This window comes from Natator depressus, chromosome 21, assembly GCF_965152275.1.
Source record: "Natator depressus isolate rNatDep1 chromosome 21, rNatDep2.hap1, whole genome shotgun sequence".
Lineage (NCBI taxonomy): Eukaryota > Metazoa > Chordata > Testudines > Cheloniidae > Natator > Natator depressus.
Window position 1 is genome coordinate 1363530 of NC_134254.1, and position 24074 is coordinate 1387603.

The following is a 24074-nucleotide window of genomic DNA, read 5'->3' on the forward strand; positions in this document are numbered from 1 at the left end:
GTCAGGATCCTGAACTTGATCATCTCGTGGTCACTGCCTCCCAGGTTCCCATCCACTTTTGCTTTCCCTACTAATTCTCCCCAGTTTGTGAGCAGCAGGTCAAGAAGAGCTCTGCCCCTAGTTGGTTCCTCCAGCACTTGCACCAGGAAATTGTCCCCTAAACTTTCCAAAAACTTCCTGGATTGTCTGTGCACTGCTGTATTGCTCTCCCAGCAGATATCAGGGTGATTGAAGTCTCCCATGAGAGCAAGGGCCTATGGATCCAGTAACTTCTGTTAGTTGCTGGAAGAAAGCCTCATCCCCCTGGTCTGGTGGTCTATAGTGGACTCCCAGTACAATATCACCCTTGTTGTTCACAGTTCTAAACTTAATCCAGAGACTCTCAGGTTTTTCTGCAGTTTCATACCGGAGCTCTGAGCAGTCATACTGCTCTCTTACATACAATACCACTCTCCCCCGACCTTTTCTGCCTTGCCTGTGCTTCCTGAACAGTTTATATCCATCCATGACAGTACTCCAATCACGTGAGTTATCCCACCAAGTCTCTGTTGTTCCAATCACATCATAATTCCTTGCCTATGCCAGGACTTCCAGTTCTCCCTGCTTGTTTCCCAGGCTTCTTGCGTTTGCGTATAGGCACTTAAGATAACTTGCTGATCCTCCCGCTTTCTCAGTATGAGGCAGGAATCCTCCACTCTCTTGCTCGTGCTTCTTCCCAGTATCCCACTTACCTCAGGGCTTTGGTCTCCTTCTCTGGGTGAACCTAGTTTTAAAGCCATCCTTACTAGGTTAGCCAGCCTGCTTGCAAAAATGCTCTTCCCTCTCTTCGTTCAGTGGAGCCCATCTCTGCCTAGCACTCCTCCTTCTTGGAACGCCTTCCCGTGGTCAAAGAATCCAAAGCCTTCTCTCCGACACCACCTGCGTAGCCATTCGTTGACTTCCATGATTCCTTCCACATATAAAGTAGTATAGTAATTGTACTAGCCAACATCAATGTTCAGCTAATTGTATTAGCAAGTTGCATTGATTCTAAAGCACACCTTGTAGGGTGTTCAAGGTTTGTTCTTTTTGACTTTTAGCCTAGACAATGATTAGAAGTGCAATTCAGTTACCATTAAGAGAATTAAAAATATCTGGCCAAAGAAGTGCAGTTGATAGGATAGGGGAATAACGAGACTCTGTTAAATAGGAATCTTGGAATATCAAGATTCTACTTGGACAAATAAACAAATACTGTTTATTACTAAAAGTTAGTCTGATTCTGCTATCTGTATTTATTATATCCATCTAATCAAGTGCAGTTTCTAAGCTGTTTGTTTGCTTTCACTTGGTTGTTGGTTTGTTTTTTTTGTCCATACGGAACACAACCTGAGATAATGAAGAAGCTTCTATGGGAAAACAAAACTTTACAAACCCCTCATGAGGGTGGAGGTGTAGAGGCCCCATTCAGTTATTAAAAGTCCTTAGCAAAATCAGCTCTGACTCCAAAAAAATAAAATTGATGGGACAGTAAGGCACTGGACAACTAGTAAATTATGACTACACCCTCAGTTTCTTAGTGCAGACTGGACTACAGAGTCTGGATAAATGACATCTCAGTCCAGTCTGCATTCAGCATATGAAACTGGGATGATCAAATTTGATTTTCTTTGGCAGAGGCTTGCCAGAAAGCTTAGTGCTTAGTCTAATAAATGCAGTAATGCAACAAACATTATACCTACTACAAGTGCAAGTTTAAGAGGCAAAGCTAGTATTTTGCTTTCAGAGGGAGATGAAAATTAGAAGAGAAAAGAAAAGTAGAACTGAAAACAGAAATAATTTCTTAGCTCATAAGGTGCCACTTTGATCCTTGCGTGTGCTCTGCTGTGCTTGGATTGTGACTAGTGGGGTGGACAGTAAGGGGGTGGGGATAGGGAAGGGAATTTTAGACTAAATTCCACCCAAGAGTAATCATGTATCATGACAAACTCTATAAACTTGTTGGGAACCACCTCTGTAACTCTGACATGAATTGGGATCAACAGAAGAAAACACCAAAGGTCAAAGGCAGAGACATGGACACTGAGTTGGGTGGGGGATGTCTACATGAGCTTGGAATGTCAGGGCATGCTTAGTAACATTAACTCCCTTGAGACTGGCAGGTCTGGATCCTGCTAGCCCTCCCCAATTCAGGAAGCGCTTAAACATTGTATACATGCTTTTCAGAATTGGGGTCTCTGTGCTGATGTGGCCTCCCTGGGATCAGCCACCATGGCAGAAAATCCCAGCTAGGGCAAAGGGCTAATAAAGTCTGGAGAATGATAGAGCTGTAGCCTATTTCCAACCATGGACAAGGTCACAACAGAGCGCCAGTGACAATAGTGGTAGGTGGGGGTTATGTATTGTGAGGCAGCTCCTGCCCCACCCAATCACCAAAAGGGCCATAACTCATAGAAATGTAGTTTACTTTTGACCAAAATGTGCAGAAAGCTTCTAAATACAAGTTATGATGCAACTATGTACTCAAAATAGTACTACTTTGGGCAGTCTGGGAAAGATTTAGCTCCAGGTGATCTATTTTATGCATTTTCCTGTGCTTTCTTTGCCTTTGGTTAAGGCAAGTCTGTAGTCACGTGAAGTATGAGCTTGTTTGTACCATGTAATGCAACAAAATAATTATTATTAGAAGGGACTGATCTGAGAGAAGTTTTTCTGTCTATTTTTGTGAAGTTATGCAGATAAGGCCTCAACCCTCAACATCAAAAATGTATCTACTCAGCCAGAAACATAAGTCTAAACCACACATGGTACAACTGTGATTATCTTCTTACTGTAACTGAGTTCAGTGACAATACATGTATAACAGTGAGTCTTAGTAGAAAGGCTGTAGAATATGGTATGAATAAATCTGGTATGAATAAATTATGTGAATAAGAAAGTATAAGCATGTGCTCTTCTGGGACCCCGCCTATAATTATGAGCTACTGAACATCTCATGCAACACCCTTTGAGCTATATTTACTCACAGTAATTTGCAGATAGTTGAAACGTTTCTACTCCCCCCTCAGAATCTGTGTCTGATGTGTTCAATAAGAACAGCCTTACTTGGGTCAGACTAAATGTCCATCTAGCCTAACATCCTGTCTTCCGACAGTGGCCAATACCAGCTGTCCTAGAGCAGTGCTTCTCAAGCTATCTGATGTGGGGGACCAGCAATTTTTTTTTCCAATGTGCACGCAGACCGGCAGCCAATGGCTCTGGTCCGCGGACCACCACTTTGAGTAGCTCTGCCCTAGAGGGAATGAACAGAACAGGTAATCATCAAATAATCCATTCCCTGTTGCCCATTCCCAGCTTCTGGCAAACAGAGGCTAGGGACACTATCCCTGCCCATCATGGCTAATAGCCATTGATTGACTTATCCATGAACTTTAGTTATTTTTTCAACCCTGTTATAGTCTTGGCCTTCACAACATGCTCTGGCAAAGAGTGCCACAAACTTGACACTGCATTGTATGAAAAAATATTTCCTTTTTTAAATCTACTGCTTATTAATTTCATTTGGTGACTCCTAGTTCTTGTGTTATGAGGAGGAGTCCATAACACTTCCTTATTTACTTTCTCACACCAGTCATGATGTTATAGACTTCTATCATATCCCCCTTTAGTCGTTAAGTCCCAGTCTTATTAATTGCTCCTCATATGGAAGCTGTTCCATACCCCTATTAATTTTTGTTGCCTTTTTCTGAATCTTTTCCAATTCCAATATATCTTTGAGATGGGGTAACCATATCTGCACGCAGTATTCAAGATGTAGGCGTACTATGGATTTATAGAGGCAATATGATATTTTCTGTCTTATTATTTATCCCTTTCTTAATGATTCCCGGCATTCTGTGTGCTTCTTTGACTGCAGCTGGTCATTGAGTGGATGTTTTCAGAGAACTATCCACAATGACTCCAAGATCTTTCTTGAGTGATAGCAGTTAATTTAGACCCCCTCATTTTATATTTATAGTTGGGATTGTTTTCCAATGTGCATTACTTTGCATTTATCAACATTGATACTCTGTTGCTATGCTCATCACCACCCCAGTTGCATGCATTGGCGTACCTGAAGTCTTCCCTGCTGCATTTGCATCTCTTTGTTGCATAGGCACTCTTACAGCTACCCGGCTGGAACAGGTGCAGGACCATCATGTTAGGAACAAGATGTCCCATGCTATCTATGGCTCATCTGTTGTTGGCAAAGGATGCTTAAAGATACTGAACTGTTGCATGATTCCCTATGAGTGACTGATCTTTTGCATGTTTCAGGTGCTGGTTGAAAGAGGTCCATGTTGGTAGCAGATTCTCATTTGTTTGGTGGTTCTTAGCAAACAACTTGCAGTGCACATTAGCCAGAGCTACTTGCTTCTTACTACACAGAAAAATAAAGATACCTCTGAGCCCTAGGCTGCTGACTCTGAAAAAAATGCAGTTCAAATGTTGATAGTCATACTGAGCAAGGACTTCTTGATTCACCCATGGCTTGGTTCTTTAACTCTCTGGTTTGGTCAGGTCTTTTCATACCATGAATTCAAAGTAGTGGTCCTAATTTATAAAGCCATCAACAAGCAGAGATGGGGCTACCTCCTAGACTATCAGATCATCTTTGATGTGTGACCATGTCTGAGAGTTTCTGTTTCTTGCCCTCAAAACTGCTCACACTGTAGCTAATAGGAGCAGGCTTAAAAATGAGAGCCTGCAGTTAGGTTACTGATACACCATAGCTGATATTTCATTCTGGTTTGTGGGATGGGAAGAAATCACTTTTCTTTTCCCAAAGCTAGTGTGTGGGGGGAAATGAGCAATGTTCACCTAGTGTGTACATGTCGCTTGCCTTCCCTGGATGTGACCAATACCCAGCTCCAAACCCCAATAATCCAGCAGTGTTAGATGTTAACATTGGCTTTACAAAGTGGGGGGGCTGGGAACAAGCCATGGAACACCAACAGGCATGGAGACACACAGGCTGCCAGTAGTATTTCTCTTTAAAGCAAGCTTTCAAAGTGCTCTAAAATGCAAATGCAGAGCCAGATTGGATTGGAAATTTGTATGCTAGGAGAAGACCTAGAATAGCATCTGAGGTACAGTTTTGTGGTTAGGTGGTGAATTGAGCCTTCCTTTTACCCTGATGTGAGTTGTTCTTCATCTCCTATTAAAGCTGTTTGACTTTAAATAAATAATTAAATATTAATTGGGCCACAAGGAGCATCATTCTACAGTGCAGTGGTTGGGGTACTCAGCTAGGTTGTGGGCCAGTCTGGTTCAATCCCCTTTCTAATATATTCTATAAGTACATTAGAAGCAAGAGGAAGACCAAGGACAGGGTAGGACTGTTACTCAAGCGGGGGGAAATAACAGAAAATGCGGAAATGGCAGAGGTGCTTAATGACTTTTGTTTCAGTTTTCAGCAAGAAGGTTGGTGGTGATAGGACATCTAACATAGTGAATGCCAGTGAAAATGAGGTAGGATCACAGGCTAAAATAGGAAAAGAACAAGTTAAAAGTTACTTAGACTTCCAGTCCTGTGATTCTGTTTGATGAGAAGGGATTTGAGCAGTGATCGCCTACCTCAAGTGATCACCTACCTCTAACTACTGGGCTATAAGTTATTCTAATGTGGGGCTGCCTTGGTCTTGCCTCTGGAAGCCATTCCACTTTTAATTAACTAGTAACAGCCAAAGCAGAAGTCAAGTGTAAGAAGCCCTCCATGATAGCGGGGTTTGGGTACTTACCTTGGCTGTTGGAGGCTGTGGGTCAGTTCCTCCTGTTCTGGGGTAGGGAGTTGAGTCATCTGTTTCTCTTGAAATTGTTTTAATTAACTATTAACTGGGCCAACCTTAGTCTGAGAAGCCCTGTGTGGTACAGGGGTTAGAGTATGCTACTGGAGTATGGGAGATCCTGGTTCAGTTCCTCCCGCTGCCTTGTGAGAAGTACCCTTTTCTCTTGAAGCTGTTCCACTTTAATTAAACTATGAATTGGGCCAAAGGACATCTCCTAAAAGAGCTGCCTTCTGTGGTGTAGTGGTTGGGGCTTTTGCATGGGATGTTAGAGACCCTGGTTCAATCCTTGTTGTGGGCAAGGGGTTTACAACACATATCAGGTGCCTCTGGGGCTTTTTTATTTAAATATTCCTTGAGCTACATTAAAAAAGCAAATCACTCTTTTGTCCCCCATGGCTAGGCTACCTACCTGGGCGGTGGGAGACCCCGGGTCCAACCCCTCCTCTGCAAGGGGTTGGACCAAGGCTCTCCCACCTCCCAGGGACCCTCCTGCCTCCACCCCCCACCCCACCTATGAAGTGAGCGATCTCCGTTCAAACCCCCTTCTGTTTCCAGAAAGACAAGGGCCTCCTGCAAACGCAAGGGGACCTAAACAGGAACCTCCCACTTCCCTCCTGGGAGGCAGGATAGCATTCTCCAAATCCTTTTGAAACAGCTAGAGGAAGGATTTGAACCAGCATCTCCCACTGCCAAGGCAAGCAGCCGAACCACTGGACTATAGAGTGACCCTAGCTCAGGGAGTGGCCTGATTCCTAGTTAATTAAAGTAGACCAGCTTCAAGAGGCAAGAGCTGAAATCCCTTCTCCTCAGAAAGGAGGAGTGGGATTTGAACCAGGTTCTCCAACATCCTAGATGGGGCCCAAACCACCAGGCTGTTCATAGGGGGGAAGCTTTGATTTGACCATTTAATAGTTTATTAAAGTGGACAGGCGTCAAGAAGAGAGGCAATCTCTGCTCAACCGAGAGCAGGGAATTGAACCAGCATCTCCAGCACCCCAGGCTCGTACCTGAACCACCAGGCTATGCAGGAACTGTTGTGAAAGGGACTTGCTTTGGCCCAATTAATAGTTAATTAAAGTGAACCAGAGTCAAGAGAAAAGCAGCCTGCTTCTTGAATCCTTTCTTCTCATCAAGCATAGAGAAGGAATTAAGCTGCCGCCACCACCACCAATCCAGACAGGCATCCTGACCAGCAGGCTACATAGCATTGCTTACAGAACAACTTTGATGTGGACCATTTAATAGTTCATTAAACTATTACACAGCTTCAAGAGAAAAGGCAATGCGGTGTCTGCTCAACTCCGTTTTCAGGGTAAGGAAGCAGGGAGAGGGACTGAACCCACTCCTTCAGCACACGAGGCCAGTACCCACACCACCAGGCTAAGCACAGGGTAGTGTAGATGAGACTTGCTTTGCTTCAATTAATAGTCAATTAAAGTGGAACAGCATGAGACGGAAAAGAGCTCAGAGCTCAAATCCCTTCTCCTCAGCAAGCAAGAGGGGAATTAACCCAACATCTGTAGCACCCCATGTGAGTACACTAATCATGGGGCTGTAAGAAGGCTTCTTACAGAGCAACACTGCTTTGACCTAAGTAGGAGTTAATTAAAGTGGAACAGCTTCAAGAGTAAAGAAGCTTGCTGTGCACATTCCTTCCCCACAGCAAGAGGATAGGGTTGCCAACCCTTCAGGATTGGCCTGTAGTCTCCAGGAATTAAAGATCAACCTTGAATTAAAGATTATGTCATGTGATTAAATCTCCAGGAATACGTCCACCCAAAATTGGCAACCCTAGAACCAGAATCAGTACCACTACCCTCCTAGCCAAATATTTGCACCACCAAGCTACACGGGGCTTTTTAAAAATGAGTTTTGTTTTGGCCCAATTAATAATTAATTAAAGTGGAACAGCTTCAAGACAAAAGACACTTACGGTGCAAATCCCTTCGCCTCAGAAAGGGATTGACCAGCACTACCACCATCCCAAGGAAGTACCCTAACCCCAGGGCATGCCGAAATGAGCCTTGTTTTGGCCTAATTCATAGTTCAGTAAAGTGGAACAGCTTCAAGAGAAAAGACTGAGGGAGCCCCACAGCAGAATAATTGATACCCCAGCAGTGAGGCCATTCACTGGGGAGGTAGGCGATCACTGCTCAACCCTCTTTTCATCAAGCAGAAGGGGGATTGACTCATACTCTCCCATAGTCTGGGAGAATCCCCAAACCAATGGACTACAGGCTGAGTTTTACAGCTTCTGTGGCCCAGTTAATATTTAATTGAAGTGTAACAGTGTCAATAAGAGCAGTTCACACCAGACTATCTTTTAGCTCAGCAATTAAGGCACTCACTTGCGAGATGCCAGACCCCCTTTTACATACTTTCTGTTCATGAAGCAGATGGGGAAGAGGCCCAGGGTCTCCCACATCTCAGCTGAGGACCCAAATAAGTGGGATAAGGGGTAGACAGCAGGTTTCTGCCTCCTTCCCCCACCCACTGGTTTTGTATGGCTTTGGGCAGGAACTTGACAATCTCACAAGACAGGGGTTAGGCACCTAAGTCACCTGACTCCAGGAGACGGGTTCCTGGCTGTGGATTGCATGCAGAGATAGGGATCAAGCTCTGTGAAAGGCCGGGCTTAATGCCCCCTCCCTCCCTTGGTAGCCTCTCCCAGTGGCTAGCCTAGGTGGCTCCCTGCCTAGCATGCTGGCTTTTGTGGTTCCCATTCTTAGGTGCCTGTCTCTCCCCATTCATTGAAGAGGGAGCCTAAGCACCTACCTCAGACTTAGGGGATCCCATTGTTCTTCCAATGAGTGAGGGGTGGCCACACCTAAGTCCCTTTGTGCTGACCCAGAGGGGAACTGAGATCAGGTCTGGGCTCATATTACAGCCAAACATCAGTAAAACTATACAGGAGCTGGGAATGGGCATGACTCAGGTGAATAGCCCTGAGACCAAAGAAGAGGGGTTGTTCAGTTCACACCAGACACATCAGTAAATCCCCGAGAGCTGAGAGTGCGCATGCTTTGTTACTGCCACGAGCACTGAGATCAGGGTGGGCAGTGCAGGCTAGACACCATCAGGACAGCCCACAGCCTCACCCCCAAAACCCCGGGTGGAGAATTGAGAACAAACAGTCTCAATGTATGCCCCAGACACAGAGCCCTGAGACTGGGTGTTGGGGTGTCTAATTGGGTGTGTGAGAGGCTCTGTGGAGCTCCCTTTCCTCTGCACACCTGTGTGTGTGTGTGTGTGTGTGGAGAGAGAGAGAGAGCGAGCATAAGAAGATCTCTAAACTCCTTCTCCACCCACTTCTGTGGGTGCTCAGCTGCTGTGTTCAGCCATCTTTTCCCCATGCCACTTAAACCTGAAGTGGAGTCACATATACTGACAGCATGAATGTTTGGCAGTATAAGGCACATGTCCAGTTCCTGCTTCACAGCCACTCTATGAGTGGGAATGCATCTCTTCTTTTGGCCAACACCAGTTTTGAAATCAAATTCATCTACCCCAAGAATAGAGCAATATTTTGGGCACATCAGTGCAACCTCTTGAGTCCATGCTCCCCCATTAGCATCCTGTTTACTTTGAGTGTTTGCGTTGCATGAGCAAAATGCAAGAACATGAGTGAATCTCCTTTCTCATTATCTGCTTTTAATTCTGGTATTGCAGAATGGGGCTTTTTAAATGACAGTACATTTTAGTCATGTACTATCGTGGAGAAAGAAAACAAAGCTGATTTCTTACTAGCAATGTAGAGAATACTGCTCTTAAATCCTCTAAACTTAATTTAACGCTTTATTGATAAATGCAAAGATGTATTCTGGTTTATGCACATACAGTTGAAGGCAGAAACTAACCCAGTGTCAAAGCCATTATTTATGTTTGTGATGAATTTTTATTGATAGAAAATATGACAAGGCATTTTTATGAAACACAGCATTCTTTGTGCTGGCTTTAGTGGCTTTTTGTATCTGTTGGTGCTGTTCAGCTAAGAAAACAACATAATGTTTATCGGTATGCTGCCTAGCACTGTGTTTTCTGGAGTCAAATTCTTTTTTTCCCCTTGCCCCTGGAGGTGCTCATGCTCCGGTGTGTATTGACATTGAACAGCTTCTTCATGTATTCTAAAGATACTAACTGCTCTCAAGTAAAGGAGTCCTGGATTTGAATGTAAACTACATTGCAGTCTGAAACACTGATTTAATAAACTTCAGTTTCCTGGCATGGAACAACGTGTCTCATTTTGTCTTTTCTCTTTCTGACCACTCTTAGGTCAATAGAACATACTGCTGTGGAACCTACAGAGCAGGTCCGATGCGGCAGATAAGTCTTGTTGGAGCAGTAGATGAAGAAGTTGGTGACTACTTCCCAGAATTTCTTGATATGTTGGAGGAATCTCCATTTCTGAGAGTGAGCATTATACTGTTGTAGTAATTTTATTTTGTTTAAATTGTTTATTATCAAACATAAATGTCTTAACACTTCTAACTTACAACTTCAAGTTGCTAAATAATGAGAGAATTTAGGTACAGCTTCTCCATTCAGATGGTGATGAACTTTCAAACTACCTTACTGAGGATGCTGTTAAAATCTATTCTCTGTTCAAAGAAGTAGATACTGAAAGGAGATTAATTTAGAGGCTACAGCAATCAGTCATTTAACTGGAGAAATTATTGGGCTCTTGTTGCGTGTCTGTTTCACAATGGCCTACTCTCTAAAAGCTGAATAAGTTAACTATATCATTGGTGGAATATAACATTTCATCTCTAACAATAAGGTTTGGTTTCTGTATAGTTCTCTTGGTAATGAACTTGAGCCAGTGCTTATCAAAATGTTAACTGTTGTCCATTTGACATAGCTTTTTGTGTTTTTAGATGACTTTGCCCTGGGGCACTCTTTCTAGCCTCCAGCTTCAGTGCAGGTCACAAAGTGATGATGGCCCCATAATGTGGGTGAGACCAGGAGAACAGATGATCCCGACAGCAGATATGCCAAAATCACCATTCAAACGGCGCCGGTAACATTATTTTCCTTTAATAGAAAAGCAGATCACAGCTAGATAAAGTACTAGCTATTCTAAGGTCTTAATGTTGGTCCTCATTGTGTGTGAAATTAGTCTTTCAAAAGGTAAACTTCATGGCTTTCTTAAATTTCCCACATGACTTCATTCCTTTTGCTGTAGAACCAAGCAGTCCAGTTATTTAAGCCAAACTAACATGTTGCCTGTGTTCCATATAAGTGCAGTTGAGTTCAAGGTTTCCTCGACATTGACAGCTCTATATATTGCCTGTTTGACAGATCTCTTGGGTTCCTGAACATAGGAACAGCCAGACTGGGTCAGACCAGTGGTCCATCTAGCCCAGTATTCTGTTTTCCAACAGTGGTCAATGCCAGGTGCTTCAGAGGGAATGAACAGACCATTAAGTGATCCATCCCCTGTTGTCTACTTCCTACTTCCGTCTGTGAAAAAGCTAATATTTGGTGTACTTCTCCAACGCAGTGCAGAAGTCTCTACACTGCATTAAAGGCTGGTCCTAATGCTAGTTATTTAAGCAGTCTTGGTATTGGTTGCCTTCTCAAGAAATACTGTACTCCAGAGGAATATTCTCTTAACTACTTAAATCTCCTCAGCTGCCCTCATTGAAATGTTGCATGGGTAAGGTCCTTTCTTCGGATTTGCATTCTACTATATCTAAAACACAAAACTAAATCCATTATTCTAATAATTTTTTTTAAAAGGTTACTATTTGAGGGACCATATCACTATGACTCGTGACTTCCCTTCACTGTGTTACAGAAGCAAATGACAAACATCTTCAGTGCTGTGCTGAAGCCAGCAAGTACAAAATTATGCCATTATTTTTGTAACTGGGTGGGGGAAACGAAGGGTATAATTTTTTTGCCAAAGAGAATTTGTAAGAGAAATATTCTTGTCCTCTTAAAAAAATAAAAATAAAAAAGCTTTGATTGTGAATCTTTAAAATTGCTCTTGCCAATGACAGTTTTTTGTCTAACACTTTGATTAACTACACAGCAGTAGTTAAATTGCTTTGACAAAGCCGTCCATCCTCTAGAGTCCAAGAAAACTCCAAATGGACAATCTAACTCTGCAGTTATAAATGAATTGTTAGTAGTGTTAATTTTGTTTAAATTGCTTTTTATTTTAATCTCTAAAATTGTAATTTTTCAAGTTCTGAGTAAAACCATTAACATCTACCTCCCACCAGCTGCTTGAAATCCAAGAGGCAAATTTCCCTTCAATTTTCCTGTGGAGTGTTTTGTGCAACCAATCTTGGGGAGAGAAATAATTGGAATGTTTTCATCACAGCTTTAAGCAGAAAACCCAATATGTTCTCTCTAGATAACTTAATATTTTTAAGCATCTGTATTTTAAATTGAATTTTTAAGTATGGCACAATTCTTGTCGTTCAAAGGATAATAAAACATCACAATGTGACCGTTCAGAGGTTGACTAAAGAGTTCACATTTTTCCAAATATATAGTATACCTAATGTCCTTTTTAATTGTTGTCTTTTCCTCAATCTGGATTAAATCTATCTGGACTAATTAGGGCTATAGATTTGTAACAGCAGGACATAAGTCACGTATAGCATGATTTTCCCATTTGTTTTTTTTTGTTTTTTTTTAATGTCTATGATTCACTCCATACCAGCAGCTCATGTCCTGCCGGGCTGGTCATGGCTCCCAGCTCCAGGCGTTGCAATTGGCTGCACAGGGTCCAAGAACTGTTCAGGTTTGTCCCAGCCGTCCCTCCACCATGGTGGGGATAGGAGGTGGGTTAAACCTTCGTGGCACTGCGACCTGGCATACCAACTTGCAATGCCCAGAGCAGGGAGCCAGGCTCAGCCCCACCTGGCACAGGAGCCACCAAAGCACAGGCATGAGGTGAGTGTAAGGCAGGCTCCTTCTCAATCCTGGGGCCCAGCCCTCAGATATACGGGAGTTGCTGCTGCCTGGGATGAGTGCAGGGTGGCTCACTCTCCAGTCCCATCCCCCCCACCCCACCAGGCGGGTGGCTGGGATGGGGGCTGCAGTTCTTGGTTGGAGGGTGCTGCTGGAGGTGGTTGATGCCCCTTCATTTATCACGGTATCTTATCAAAAATCTCAGAGCCGTCACAAAATCCATGACTCTTCCTAAATTTACCATGAGTGCTCTGACTTTTTGATTTAAAAAAATGCCATGACAAATCTGCAGCATTAACTATACTTAAATCTTTGAATACCAATTTGATACGTAATACATATAGCAAAAGCAAAGAGAGCATTTTTGGTCTTGGATTTTGAATGCTACAGGACACTAGCAGTATTTCTTCAAAATTACCTTAATACATGTACAGATAGGAAAGCTGTACCATTCATCTCATCTCTGAGTAGTCTGGAACAGCCTTTTCCCTCCTCTCTTCACTCCACTTTATAGATCAATGAACGAAATAAAAAACCTCCAATACCTACCTCGGACCAGTGAGCCCCGTGAAGTTCTCTTTGAAGACCGAACAAGAGCCCATGCTGATCATGTAGGTCAGGGGTTTGATTGGCAGAGTACAGCTGCTGTAGGAGTGCTGAAAGCTGTACAGTTTGGTGAATGGTAAGTGTGACTGAATTTTGTAACCACTCCAGTTGTATTTGAGACTGACTTCCCTTTATAAAAGGGAGAAAATGTGAAGTATCGGTTGAATAGCAGCCTAGTTATATAAATTGTTTAAAACCAAATGACTTGTGACTATTCAAATGCTGTGTAAAGTCTGTAAAACATAATCTAGTAAATACTTAACTCTGGCAACTTTTACTCCTACTTCCTTCTCCCTCCTGAGTCCAGCGCAAAAACTGTGTTAACATGGAGTATTTTGCGGCTAACTTGCATGATATGCAGTGTAGGCCACTGTATCTGGTGCATCCTGCATGTCTTTTCCTTCATCTCCTAATTGATTATAAGTTCAATTACATAAACAGAATATTGTCAGGTCAAGTGTTCATTTGTGATGGTACCGACAATATTTTTCTACCTCCTGGATCCAGGGCATTGCTGGTAACTAAGTCCTGGGAAGAAATCACAAGCTTTGAGTTGGGAATGTTGTCTGTAGCAATTACAGTAGAAATTGGACAGCAGGAACAGTGTCATCAGCAACGATATTGTCCAAGATTAAGATAAATAAGCAGTGCCAATGTTTCCCTTGCCCTATGTTTCAAATCCATTGAACAAGCAATATCTACTTATATGGTCCCCATCACCATAGTATCTGAGTGTCCTACAAATTTTTCTTTCCAGTATTCCTTTAAAATATAGATATTAGGCCAATTATAAAATAGGAGAATTGAGGCAGAGTGACTTTTCAAAAGTCACAGAGTTTGGAATTGAACCTAGCCCTCTGGAGCTGTAGTGCAGTCTCTTTTGCTATGTAAAGTTCAAGTCAAAGAAAGTGAAGCAATTCAGGAAATGAGGTCGGATCTGTGGAGTCTAAAGAATATGCATATACTAACGTTATTGTACTAGTTGTGATGCTGAGAGACTTATGACCCAGTAGAAAACTATATAATAGGTATTTTCTTTAAGGTAACTCTTGCTTTCCAGAGCTGTAACCACAAATTCTTTAAAACTCAGTCTTGACAATCTTCATCTCTAGGAGTGTCCAACCTCGAATAACCAAAGATGTGGTTTGTTTCCATGCTGAAGACTTCACTGATGTGGTACAGAGACTTCAGTTAGACTTGCATGAACCTCCAGTGTCACAGGTACTGTGTTCCTTAGTTGCAACTTATTTCCAGCATTTTGGAAATAGCTTCAAAAGTAGCATATTTATGAATTTTTAAAAAATTAGTGTTAGTCAAATGTTTGAAATAAAGGTAGAAATAGTGGTTCTAGGCTTGTGACTAGAGCTATTTATCTCCAGTTCTTGTTTTAGTGGTGGTAGGCTCACCACATGAGAGTCATCATGGGTTTTGATCCTAGCATGACCAAGTGTCACAAAGCTCCTTCCTTCACGAGACAAGGAACCAAGAAGCCTTGAGTATGGGTTAGAGGAATTTCACATAATTTGGGTTTCCATTCCCCCAACTTGCTTCAGACTCCTTCTGACATAAACAAAGTTTTGGTCTCCTAGTGCCAGACCAACCACACCCAGCTCTGTCTGGTAATGCCAGGTCAAAAGCTTCTTACTGAAGCTCTAATTCTTGTTTTAAGACCTGCCTGTGACCCCATAATGCTGTGGCAATGGGTCATTATTTGTTACCTCATAGGTGCGCACAGCACTTCATAATGAAACATTAAAGATTTGTTCTTGCCGCAAGTAGCTTCTTAACTGAAGTTATATTCTTTAAAGAGTAGTCACAATCTAATGGGTTGCTGGACTGAAAGTGTACTCTTCAATCTAAGTGGATGCCCAGCTTTGGACCTTGCATACAGCTTAGCAGTAACTTTCCCCTTTCTTCCCCTCAGTGTGTTCAATGGGTGGATGAAGCCAAGCTAAACCAAATGAGACGGGAAGGCATTCGCTATGCTAGAATCCAGCTGTGTGACAATGACATCTACTTCATCCCTAGAAATGTCATTCATCAGTTCAAAACAGTGTCAGCGGTCTGCAGTTTAGCCTGGCATATAAGGCTCAAACAGTACCATCCTGTGGGGAAGTCTTCTCAAAATGCAGAAAGCAATTCAAACATGAACAGTAATATCCCTGAAAAGACAGAATCAGAAGGTGAAACCCAATGTGTGAGTGTAAAAACAGAGTCTGAGGAACCAGGTGTAGAAATGCAGCTTACAACAGGGGCACCATCCTGCTCCTCAATTTCATCAATATCGGGACTTGTTCTGCAACCAGATCAGGTGGCCCAGCCTCTTCCAGTTTTTAAACTAGAATCTGATCAGCAACATAATCCACAGGATCACACAGAAGAGTCTGTGTGATATGTAAATAGTCAAACATTTTTTAAACAACTTTTTAAAATTTTGATGTGAAGTTATAGTTTTATAACTTGCTTATGTTTTATTGGAGAAATCTTGCCTATAATTCTATAAAGAAAGGTGACATTCCAAAATGTCAAGCATATCTTTTTTACACAGATTATGCAAAAGTTCAAGTTGTATTTTACTCCCATAGTACAGCATGTAATAGTGGTCTACCACTTCTTTCTGTTTAAATGAGGTAATAATTCAATATCTCCTCTTCAGAATCAGAATGGAATTCCTCCAAGCGCTAAAAGTTATTGAACTATCTTGGAAAATCTAACCCCCCTGCTTAATTTTTTCTTTAGCCTTCACCATAAAAGGATGGCTTCTGCAGAAGACTCCCCCATCTGATTTTAATTGCTAAAAATCAAAGAGAAAGCACAGCACTTTTGATGATCAGTGATGTTTTGGTCTGTCCTTAAATTCCTGGTGGATACTAAAATTACTAGATGTATAGATCTTTTAATTTTTAATTGTTAAACAGTTCATAAAAGGATGAAGTGTGACATCTTATCCTGGTGAAATGTAATCATTTAGACACAATACTTTCCATAGTACTGCTTGTAATGTTTGATGTGAAGATTTTGCTTCCTAAATACATCTTTCCTGGACATGACTAATTCTAGTGTTAATTTGTTTTTAAAGGCAGTCTCATGGAGGTAACTGCATTCTTGTCTGAGCACTTTAAAGCATTAAAATACTACTAACAACCTTGGCAGCTTGTTTTGATAAATTCACAATAAGCATCTGATGGAAAACATCCTCTCCCTGGTACTGATGCACTTAATCTAATAGAGTTGGGTCAGTGATAACTGATTTATATTGGTTGTCCTTATTCTCTGAAGTTCTGTATTGCTATTTCAAAATAAAATATTATGGCATTGGGTTGCTGTTTCCACTTGTAGCTCTTGGGTACCCTGGTGCTGTGTTTGAAACATCAGTGACACAAGCTAATATGTTGTTGAGTGTCATCTGCTGACATAGTTCTTTTTACAGTCTTATTATATTTCTGAATGTTTGTGTGATCTGTATTTGACTTCCACTCACCACTTATATAACAACTGTCTTTTCTAGTCATCAGAAAGAAGAGTCCCCCCCACACCTAGGATACAAACTTGATTTTGGTGCCACTGAAGTTGTCCCTGGACAACTTCATTGTTCTAATCCTCACTGGGGTAGGAGAGAGATTTCTAACACTATATTAGAATAAGGAAAAGAAAAGATGCTGTGTTATTAGTTCTGGGTGCATCTTTTAAATATCAATTATGAATCTTCTCTTTAAAAAGGTTCTGAAATATGTTAATCTGTTATTATAAATATTACTTTGTGCAATATTGTTTTGTGTAGACTTATATGCATCTTAGCACCTCAATATAGAGGTCACAATTTTAAACTGATAGCAAAATAATCATCAGAAAATACTGCAGTGATTAGTTAGAATCTGTATTACTCCTTATATATGTATATGTATGTATTGTCTTCAGTACAAAAGTGAAGACAAATTAGAAAATATTTCAGACTAATTTACAGATTGAAGTGGTGGTGACTTGTTTAGTAATCTGTGTAAATAAGGTGTTAGAATGGAAAGCTTTTATGAAAAGTAATATGATTCATGCAGGGGTATAATTTAATTTTAGCAAAAATTATAGATTATCAAAGCTGGTTCAGAAACAGGCCCTCTGTTCTCTGGCATTTTTCCCACTTTTTTGTTGAGAAGAATTTTATAGAGCTTTAATGGGTTGTGCAAAGTAAAATTCTTCACAGGCAATATTGGTTTCAGTGCCTCTTTCATGTTCCCACTGGTTAATATTATGTTAGTGTTATTCTCCCTTTCTTTTTTTAACTCACTCTGCTTGTCTTCCATGTGCTATTCATTGGCCATGTCAAAGATGGTATTATCATCTCTAAGTCATTGCTAACTAATAAGGTGATTGTCCCTTGACAGTCAGCACTGTGTATAATCACTCAGGAACTGACATATCTTCAAAGACCTTACAATTGAAGGAAAAGCTATTCATCCCTTTATAAAACCAATTCTCCCCATATATATTAAAATGCAAAAATTAAACATACTTAGGCTAAAAAGCTTCACAATTTAAGACGCATTATGCACCATTATTTTTTATTTGTATTCCTCTAGAGCTTGAAATAAAATGAAAAGAGAGACATATAATTTGTAAATGGGTATTGGAAGTATCTCTCTGTAAATTATATTAAATAGCATGCTTTTAAACTAATGCATACAATAGACCAGCAGAGTGCTTCACACTGCTTTCAAAACAGTGTCCTACTTGTATGAAATAATCTGTTCTTTCTAAAATATCAAGAAAATGCTTCTCACTCTTACTTCTATGGATTGAATGTCTTTAACCACCGTACCATACTTTCCTTTTACTCAGTTTACTAGTTCAAAACCTAAAGTCAAGTTGATGTCCTCTTCTTCATTATAAATTAGTCATAGAATGATTTGGATAATGTTGCTATTCTTTTGATGTTATATGTCAGCCTGAGGAAGAGATGAGCAGATTTTTGTTTCAGAAAAAATTTAATGAAGCTTTTAAATTTTCTTATAACTTTTTCTTAATTTTGCCTGTACAAATTTTAATCTTTAATTAAGTACTAATGCAACTTTTGAAACATTTGCAAAATCCAAAATTACCATGCTTCTTCCAAGCTTGATTCCAAATCCAGCTCATCTCTAAATATAGCTATGGAAAATTGCTTATGAAATCGATGGCTAAATCTGTTGCCCAGTAGATTGTATCTATAATTCTGACATCAGTGAATTACAGGTGGAATAATACCTTCGGATGTGCAATACTCAAAACTGGTCAGCACTACAAATGGCTTACTGAATAACAAATATGAAGAATACAGATGTCATACTTGTGCTTTGTGAGAAATCAAGTGACAGATGGACAAGTTAATTTTTCCAGTATAATACTGGGCAAGTCAAATCTTTGGCTAGTTTTAAGAGTAAAATATTTGCAAGTAATTGGTGGAAAATGGCAATTTCTGATTGACTTATCACTCACTCAAAGATTTCAGAAGATAGTTCATTAAATTCAGTGATACTCTAATGCCTATATTCTTTATGCAAGCATATCTCAAATTCAATTGGCAAGAATATATCATTATAGCAACAGCTGTCAGTAGACTGAGGACTTATGGATATGATGAAATAGAACTATACATAAAGATGGAATAAATTTCAGAACAGTCTTTGTCACATTTTGGTATTTTGATTATATTCCTCTAGAATTCATTCATATATCAGGTCAGCTGGTGTGATTTATAATAATTCCATTGACTTTGGTGGAGGTAAATCATCATAGCTCCACTGTCCTGTCTTTTAGAAACCTATGGGTTTGGTTGACGTCTGGAACTGAAATTTAGAATACTCTCTCACCTTGAAACCAAGTCAGATTTTTAACAGCAGTAGTCCAGGAACATGATACTAGAGAGCATAACTAGCTCTAAGGGCAGGTCTACACTACAGCCGGGATCACCGCTCAGCGATCGATCCACCGGTGGTCCATTTAGCAGGTCTAGTAAAGACCCGCCAAATCGACTGCAGATTGCTCTCCAGTTGACCCCTGTACTCTACCCCCGATGAGAAGAGTACGGTAAGTCGACAGGAGGGTTTCTCCCGTCAACTCCCCCAAGGTGTAGACCCCGTGGTAACTCGACCTAAGGTACGTCGACTCCAGCTACGTTATTCGCATAGCTGGAGTTGCGTAGCATAGGTGGACTTACTGTGGTAGTGTAGACATAGCCTAAGATGGAAATGTGGGCTTGGCTTCTGTTTTAAGCACAGCTTACAATTCCTTTATTAGCAGCGAAGGAAAACTGTAAACTGGGATAAAGGTGAAGGGTCAGAGATCAGTTAGCCAAGTAATTATATCACATCACATTTTCCTCTCCCTTGGGTGTCCTAATTCTTTCTGTGCAGAAACTTGACGTGTTTTAAAAGTACTTTGGGAAGCCAATAGTTCAGTTCTCTATTGTTGACATGTTTTCTTCCAAGAAGATGGACCACTCACTAAAGTGTTCTGCGGGGATATGTAATAAAGTCGTTATTAATCTATACCTTTTGCCACACAGAAAAACAGTTAATCTGTCAACTGTTTTCCTACGTGAGTACTTAGTCCCAGTCTCTTGACATAATTCTATTTTGTTAGAGCTGCAGGATGGATGGGAGTTCAAGACCTTCATTTTGCTCATTCTGCCATTCACATGCTTGAATTTTACTGAGTGATAAGCACTTTACATTTATTGTTATAAATGCTAAGTGTATGTAGCCATATTGGTTGTTTTTAAAGGGCATGAGGTTTGGGAGGGACATTATCTTCAGCTCCTGAAAAGGGACCTTTTTTTCACCTGAAGGCTTGTACTTTAAATTAACTTACGTTGGTCTAAAAGAAGATTTCCCAACAATGTTATGGCCTTACATTACCTTCCAGTAATATAAATAATTGTTATGATCAAATAGCACATGTAGCTGAGGAGCTAATATTATTATAGCACTCTTCAATTGTCTAAAGAAATACTTATACTTCTAATTTCTTTGTACAACATGTAAAGAGATTTCTTATATGATTTTGTGATTTAATTTGATTGGCAGCTAATATATTTTCTGTGGGTTTAAATGTATCTAAGTTGTCTGCATACAGAGGACATGTACAATTGCCTGGAAGACTGTTTGCTTTGTGCGACCCTAGTATATTTATTGACATTTAACAGAAAAGTTTTAAAGAGGTTTTTATAATGTGTAGTGTAAACAGAACCTCTATGTGAATAATCCTCTAACCAGTGTATTTCTTTTAGTAGCTGACTGTACAAGCGTGTCAAACTGTTAAGCTATTTCTTTGTAAAATAGTACAATGGAATGCAGAGATTTTTTTCCTGTAAAGTATTTTTTTAATAAACCTGATTTCGTCCTTTACTTCAGTCTCTCATCATATAAATTTCTTTAAATTAATAGCAGTAACTGTCTTCTGAGCAATTGCAAATGTTTACAATATAAAACTATCCTTTCCTCGAGATACCTCTGAATGCTTTCTTCAAAGATCAGTAACGCAGGCAGTATTAGAGGTTGATTTTGTCCCCATGACTCCTCTCACCTTCCTTTTTTATCTCCAGTGGTTAGCTAGCGTTGCACTGGGATCACTTTGAAGCATGCTGCAAGTACAGGTAAACTAAGAACCCTGAGAACTGGCTTTTAAAAGCAGGAAAATGTGGTAGCTTGTGGATGAGAATGGGGAAATGGCCCCATCAGGTGTATGTTCTAGTTAGACAACTTACGTAAGGACAGAAGAAATTTAGGGGGATCTTTTTAGTAATGTCTGCTAAATGCTGGGTGTGCGTAACATCATATTCTCAGAATGGGGTTGTTACAATCTCTTAGTAGTCCAGAAAAACAAAATCTAAGCTACTTCAAAGCAGACAGAGTTAGCAACTATTATAAAATGTTTAATTTCATATCCTAATGAAAAGGGAGAAAACTAAAGCCTGCAATCACTGGACCTTTTATCTAGGAGGGGAGAAAGAGAAACTGTGCTTGCTATGTGTTGCATATAATGGCAGTGGGGGAAAGGTGGCCAACAGCTCTAATGGAACTAAAACCTCTGCAAGGTTTGATTTTTTAAGTTATGAGGCCTCTGCTACAATTCCCTATCCTGTCTCCAGATACGACAGACCATCCCTGCCAGGGATGTTGATGATCTCTTGCTCTTTCAAAGTATTCTGGAGACAATTTCTGGCTTTAGAATGCACCCAACTGTACCAAATGGCATGTTTTTAAAAGTTTGTTAAATCCCAAACAGCCCTACAATGGATTATTCCAATCCCTCTACAATCTACCCCAGTTTGAACACTGTATAACAGTAGTTCTCTCCCTACAGGAGTCCCTGTGCATCCTTGGATATTTTACTTAACGTTAGTAAAGGTGTACTGCAAAAATTTGAACTGATAGTGAGTCAGTATTTCAAAGTGGAGGAAATTCTCTGCTGCATCTGCACATGCAGGACTGCTGCTGATCTATAGTCTACCTACAGGGAACTGACTGGCCACTACAACAGCAGGTAAAACTTGTAGAACTGTCTCCACTTTGTTCTGTGAAATAGTGGCTTTTCACTCATGGTGTTATTTGTATGTGGCAAAGCAGCATAGTGTAACTTACGTTTATCACAGTTTGTTCTCTAACTTTCATGCTAGAGCATGCAAACTTAGAGCACTGTTTCCGTTGTTGGCACACCACAGAATCTCATCTGGACCAGTAAACTATTCATGAGAGAGCATAGTTTCAGATGTGCATGCCTTCGGAAAGAAGAGCAGCAATAGTTTTGATGGTTGTGCAATGTTATTTAAGCTATTGGATTGATCAGAATTACTTTCAGGCAATGTGTAGATCCCAAATTGTTCTATAGACTTTAAATAGAGAAGAGTTTCCTCCTGAGAGCCACTTGTGGATCCTTTGACATGCTGAAAATGTATTTTGCAAATACGGTGACTGGCAGTTAAATTCAAATAAGTATGGTTTGCCCAAGATTCTTGGACTTTTATCAGAGTAGCAATTTTTTGCTGGAGTTACAAACACAGAGCCATAAGTGACAGGCAATGTTAGATCAGTAGCTTAAAAACACTGAAAAAGGCATGAAAAAGCTATGCACTATTAAACTGAAGGTCATAATTAAAAATACAATATTGTTCAGGGTTAAGCTGCTGAAATGACAAGTAATGACTTGAACTTCACAGTGAACATCCTCCTAAAAATTTAACAAACCAGTGTTTCTCTTTTTTCCCCCCTCAGAAAATCTGTCCCTATTGAATCTAAATTACTTGAAAGAGCATGTTCATGCTAATAACTCTCTCTCTGCTGTTTGGAGAAAGTTAACTTCACTGTTATGCAGCATTTAAAAAAAAAACAAACCTTAGTGACTTGACTGAATTAAGTTTTATCCCCAAACTACTTTTCAGAGTGCTAAACTGTTAGAATGATGGAGGAGGAAAGTGAGAAATTGACATTAGCTGATAGAACTGTACCTATATGAAAACACAAGTGATTAAACTAATTTAATGAAGGGGAATTTTGAATGTTTTTAGAAGGGTTTCTGGCATATGTACAAGTTTAAACAATACACATCGTATATAAGAAATGCTAACTAAAAGTAGGTATAAAAATTCAAGAATCTAGTTTGTCCTACATTTTTGGCTGCTATCTTTTGAGAATTTTTTAAACCCATTTAAAGACTATTTTTGTATTTCATAGTTTCTAACACGCTTGTATTTTCTTAATTAGCAAAATCTTGGCTGAAAATGGGATGCTTACTTTTACAACCATACAGCATTTTTACTGTGTTTGTAAACTATGTAAAGCGTCTGAGATCCAGACAAGAAGATGGAGCTATTTCTGGAGATGGAACACTTTGGCTAATGGCTATAGTAACCTCAAATGGCTTAGTCAAGCAGTTCCCAAAGTGGGTCGGGACCCCAAAGTGGGTCGCCACCCCATTTTAATGGGGTCACGAGGGCTGGCTTAGAGTTGCTGGGGCCCAGAGCCAAAGCCTGAGCCCTACCTCCTGGGGCCGAAGCCCAAGGGCTCCAAGCCTGGGCGTCAAGGCTCAGGTTACAGGCCCCCTGCCTGGGGCTGAAGCCTTTGGGCTTTGGCTTTGCCCCCCTCCCCCCACCCACGGGCAGTGGGGTTCAGGCTTCAGTCCCCACTTCTGGGGTCATGTAGTAATTTTTTTTTGTCAGAAGGGGGTCGCGGTGCTATGAAGTTTGAGAATCCCTGGCTTAGTCAGTTTGCTATTATGTATTACTAGGCATGTCATTTTTTCATAGAAGCTCTGAATGATGGTCACAAATTTCTGAGGGATCACACAGTGGCATAGCAACTTCCATAAAACTTCTATCCACTGTATCAACCACTTTTTGGAAATCTGTAACATTCCAATAAAGTAGACTGCCCTTTGATTGACAGTTCTATGATGATACATAAGGTTGCTATTTGATCTATACATGATTTCTCCTATCTGAACCTTGCCTGTTCTTGTCATAACCTTGAATCTACCCCTTTCTTTATTCAGTTTAGAATATGTGTAAATACTTTACGTGGGCTAGACAGCAACTGAATGCCCCTCCAGGTTTTACATTGACTGAGGTCTCCTTTCTTTGGCAGCTTTGCTATATGATCCTTTTGTTTTAATTACTGATCTAATGTATATGCAAGGTCCAGCTTATACAACACCTACCTGTGCCCAATTTATATCTGATCTTTAATCACTTTTTATAGTAGTAGTGTG

General features: G+C 40.5%; 1 protein-coding gene across 1 annotated transcript in view; it reads left to right on the plus strand.

The window, feature by feature from the left end:
* RSBN1 (round spermatid basic protein 1) overlaps positions 1-20699 on the plus strand; it is a 49095-nt gene extending 28396 nt beyond the window's left edge. Inside the window, exons 3-7 of the mRNA XM_074936024.1 lie at positions 10080-10217; positions 10682-10824; positions 13246-13413; positions 14450-14558; positions 15262-20699. Coding sequence (XP_074792125.1) covers positions 10080-10217; positions 10682-10824; positions 13246-13413; positions 14450-14558; positions 15262-15729 — 1026 coding nt within the window. The 3' untranslated portion in view covers positions 15730-20699. The remainder of the gene's footprint in view (positions 1-10079; positions 10218-10681; positions 10825-13245; positions 13414-14449; positions 14559-15261) is intronic.
* Positions 20700-24074: the final 3375 nt, after the last annotated feature.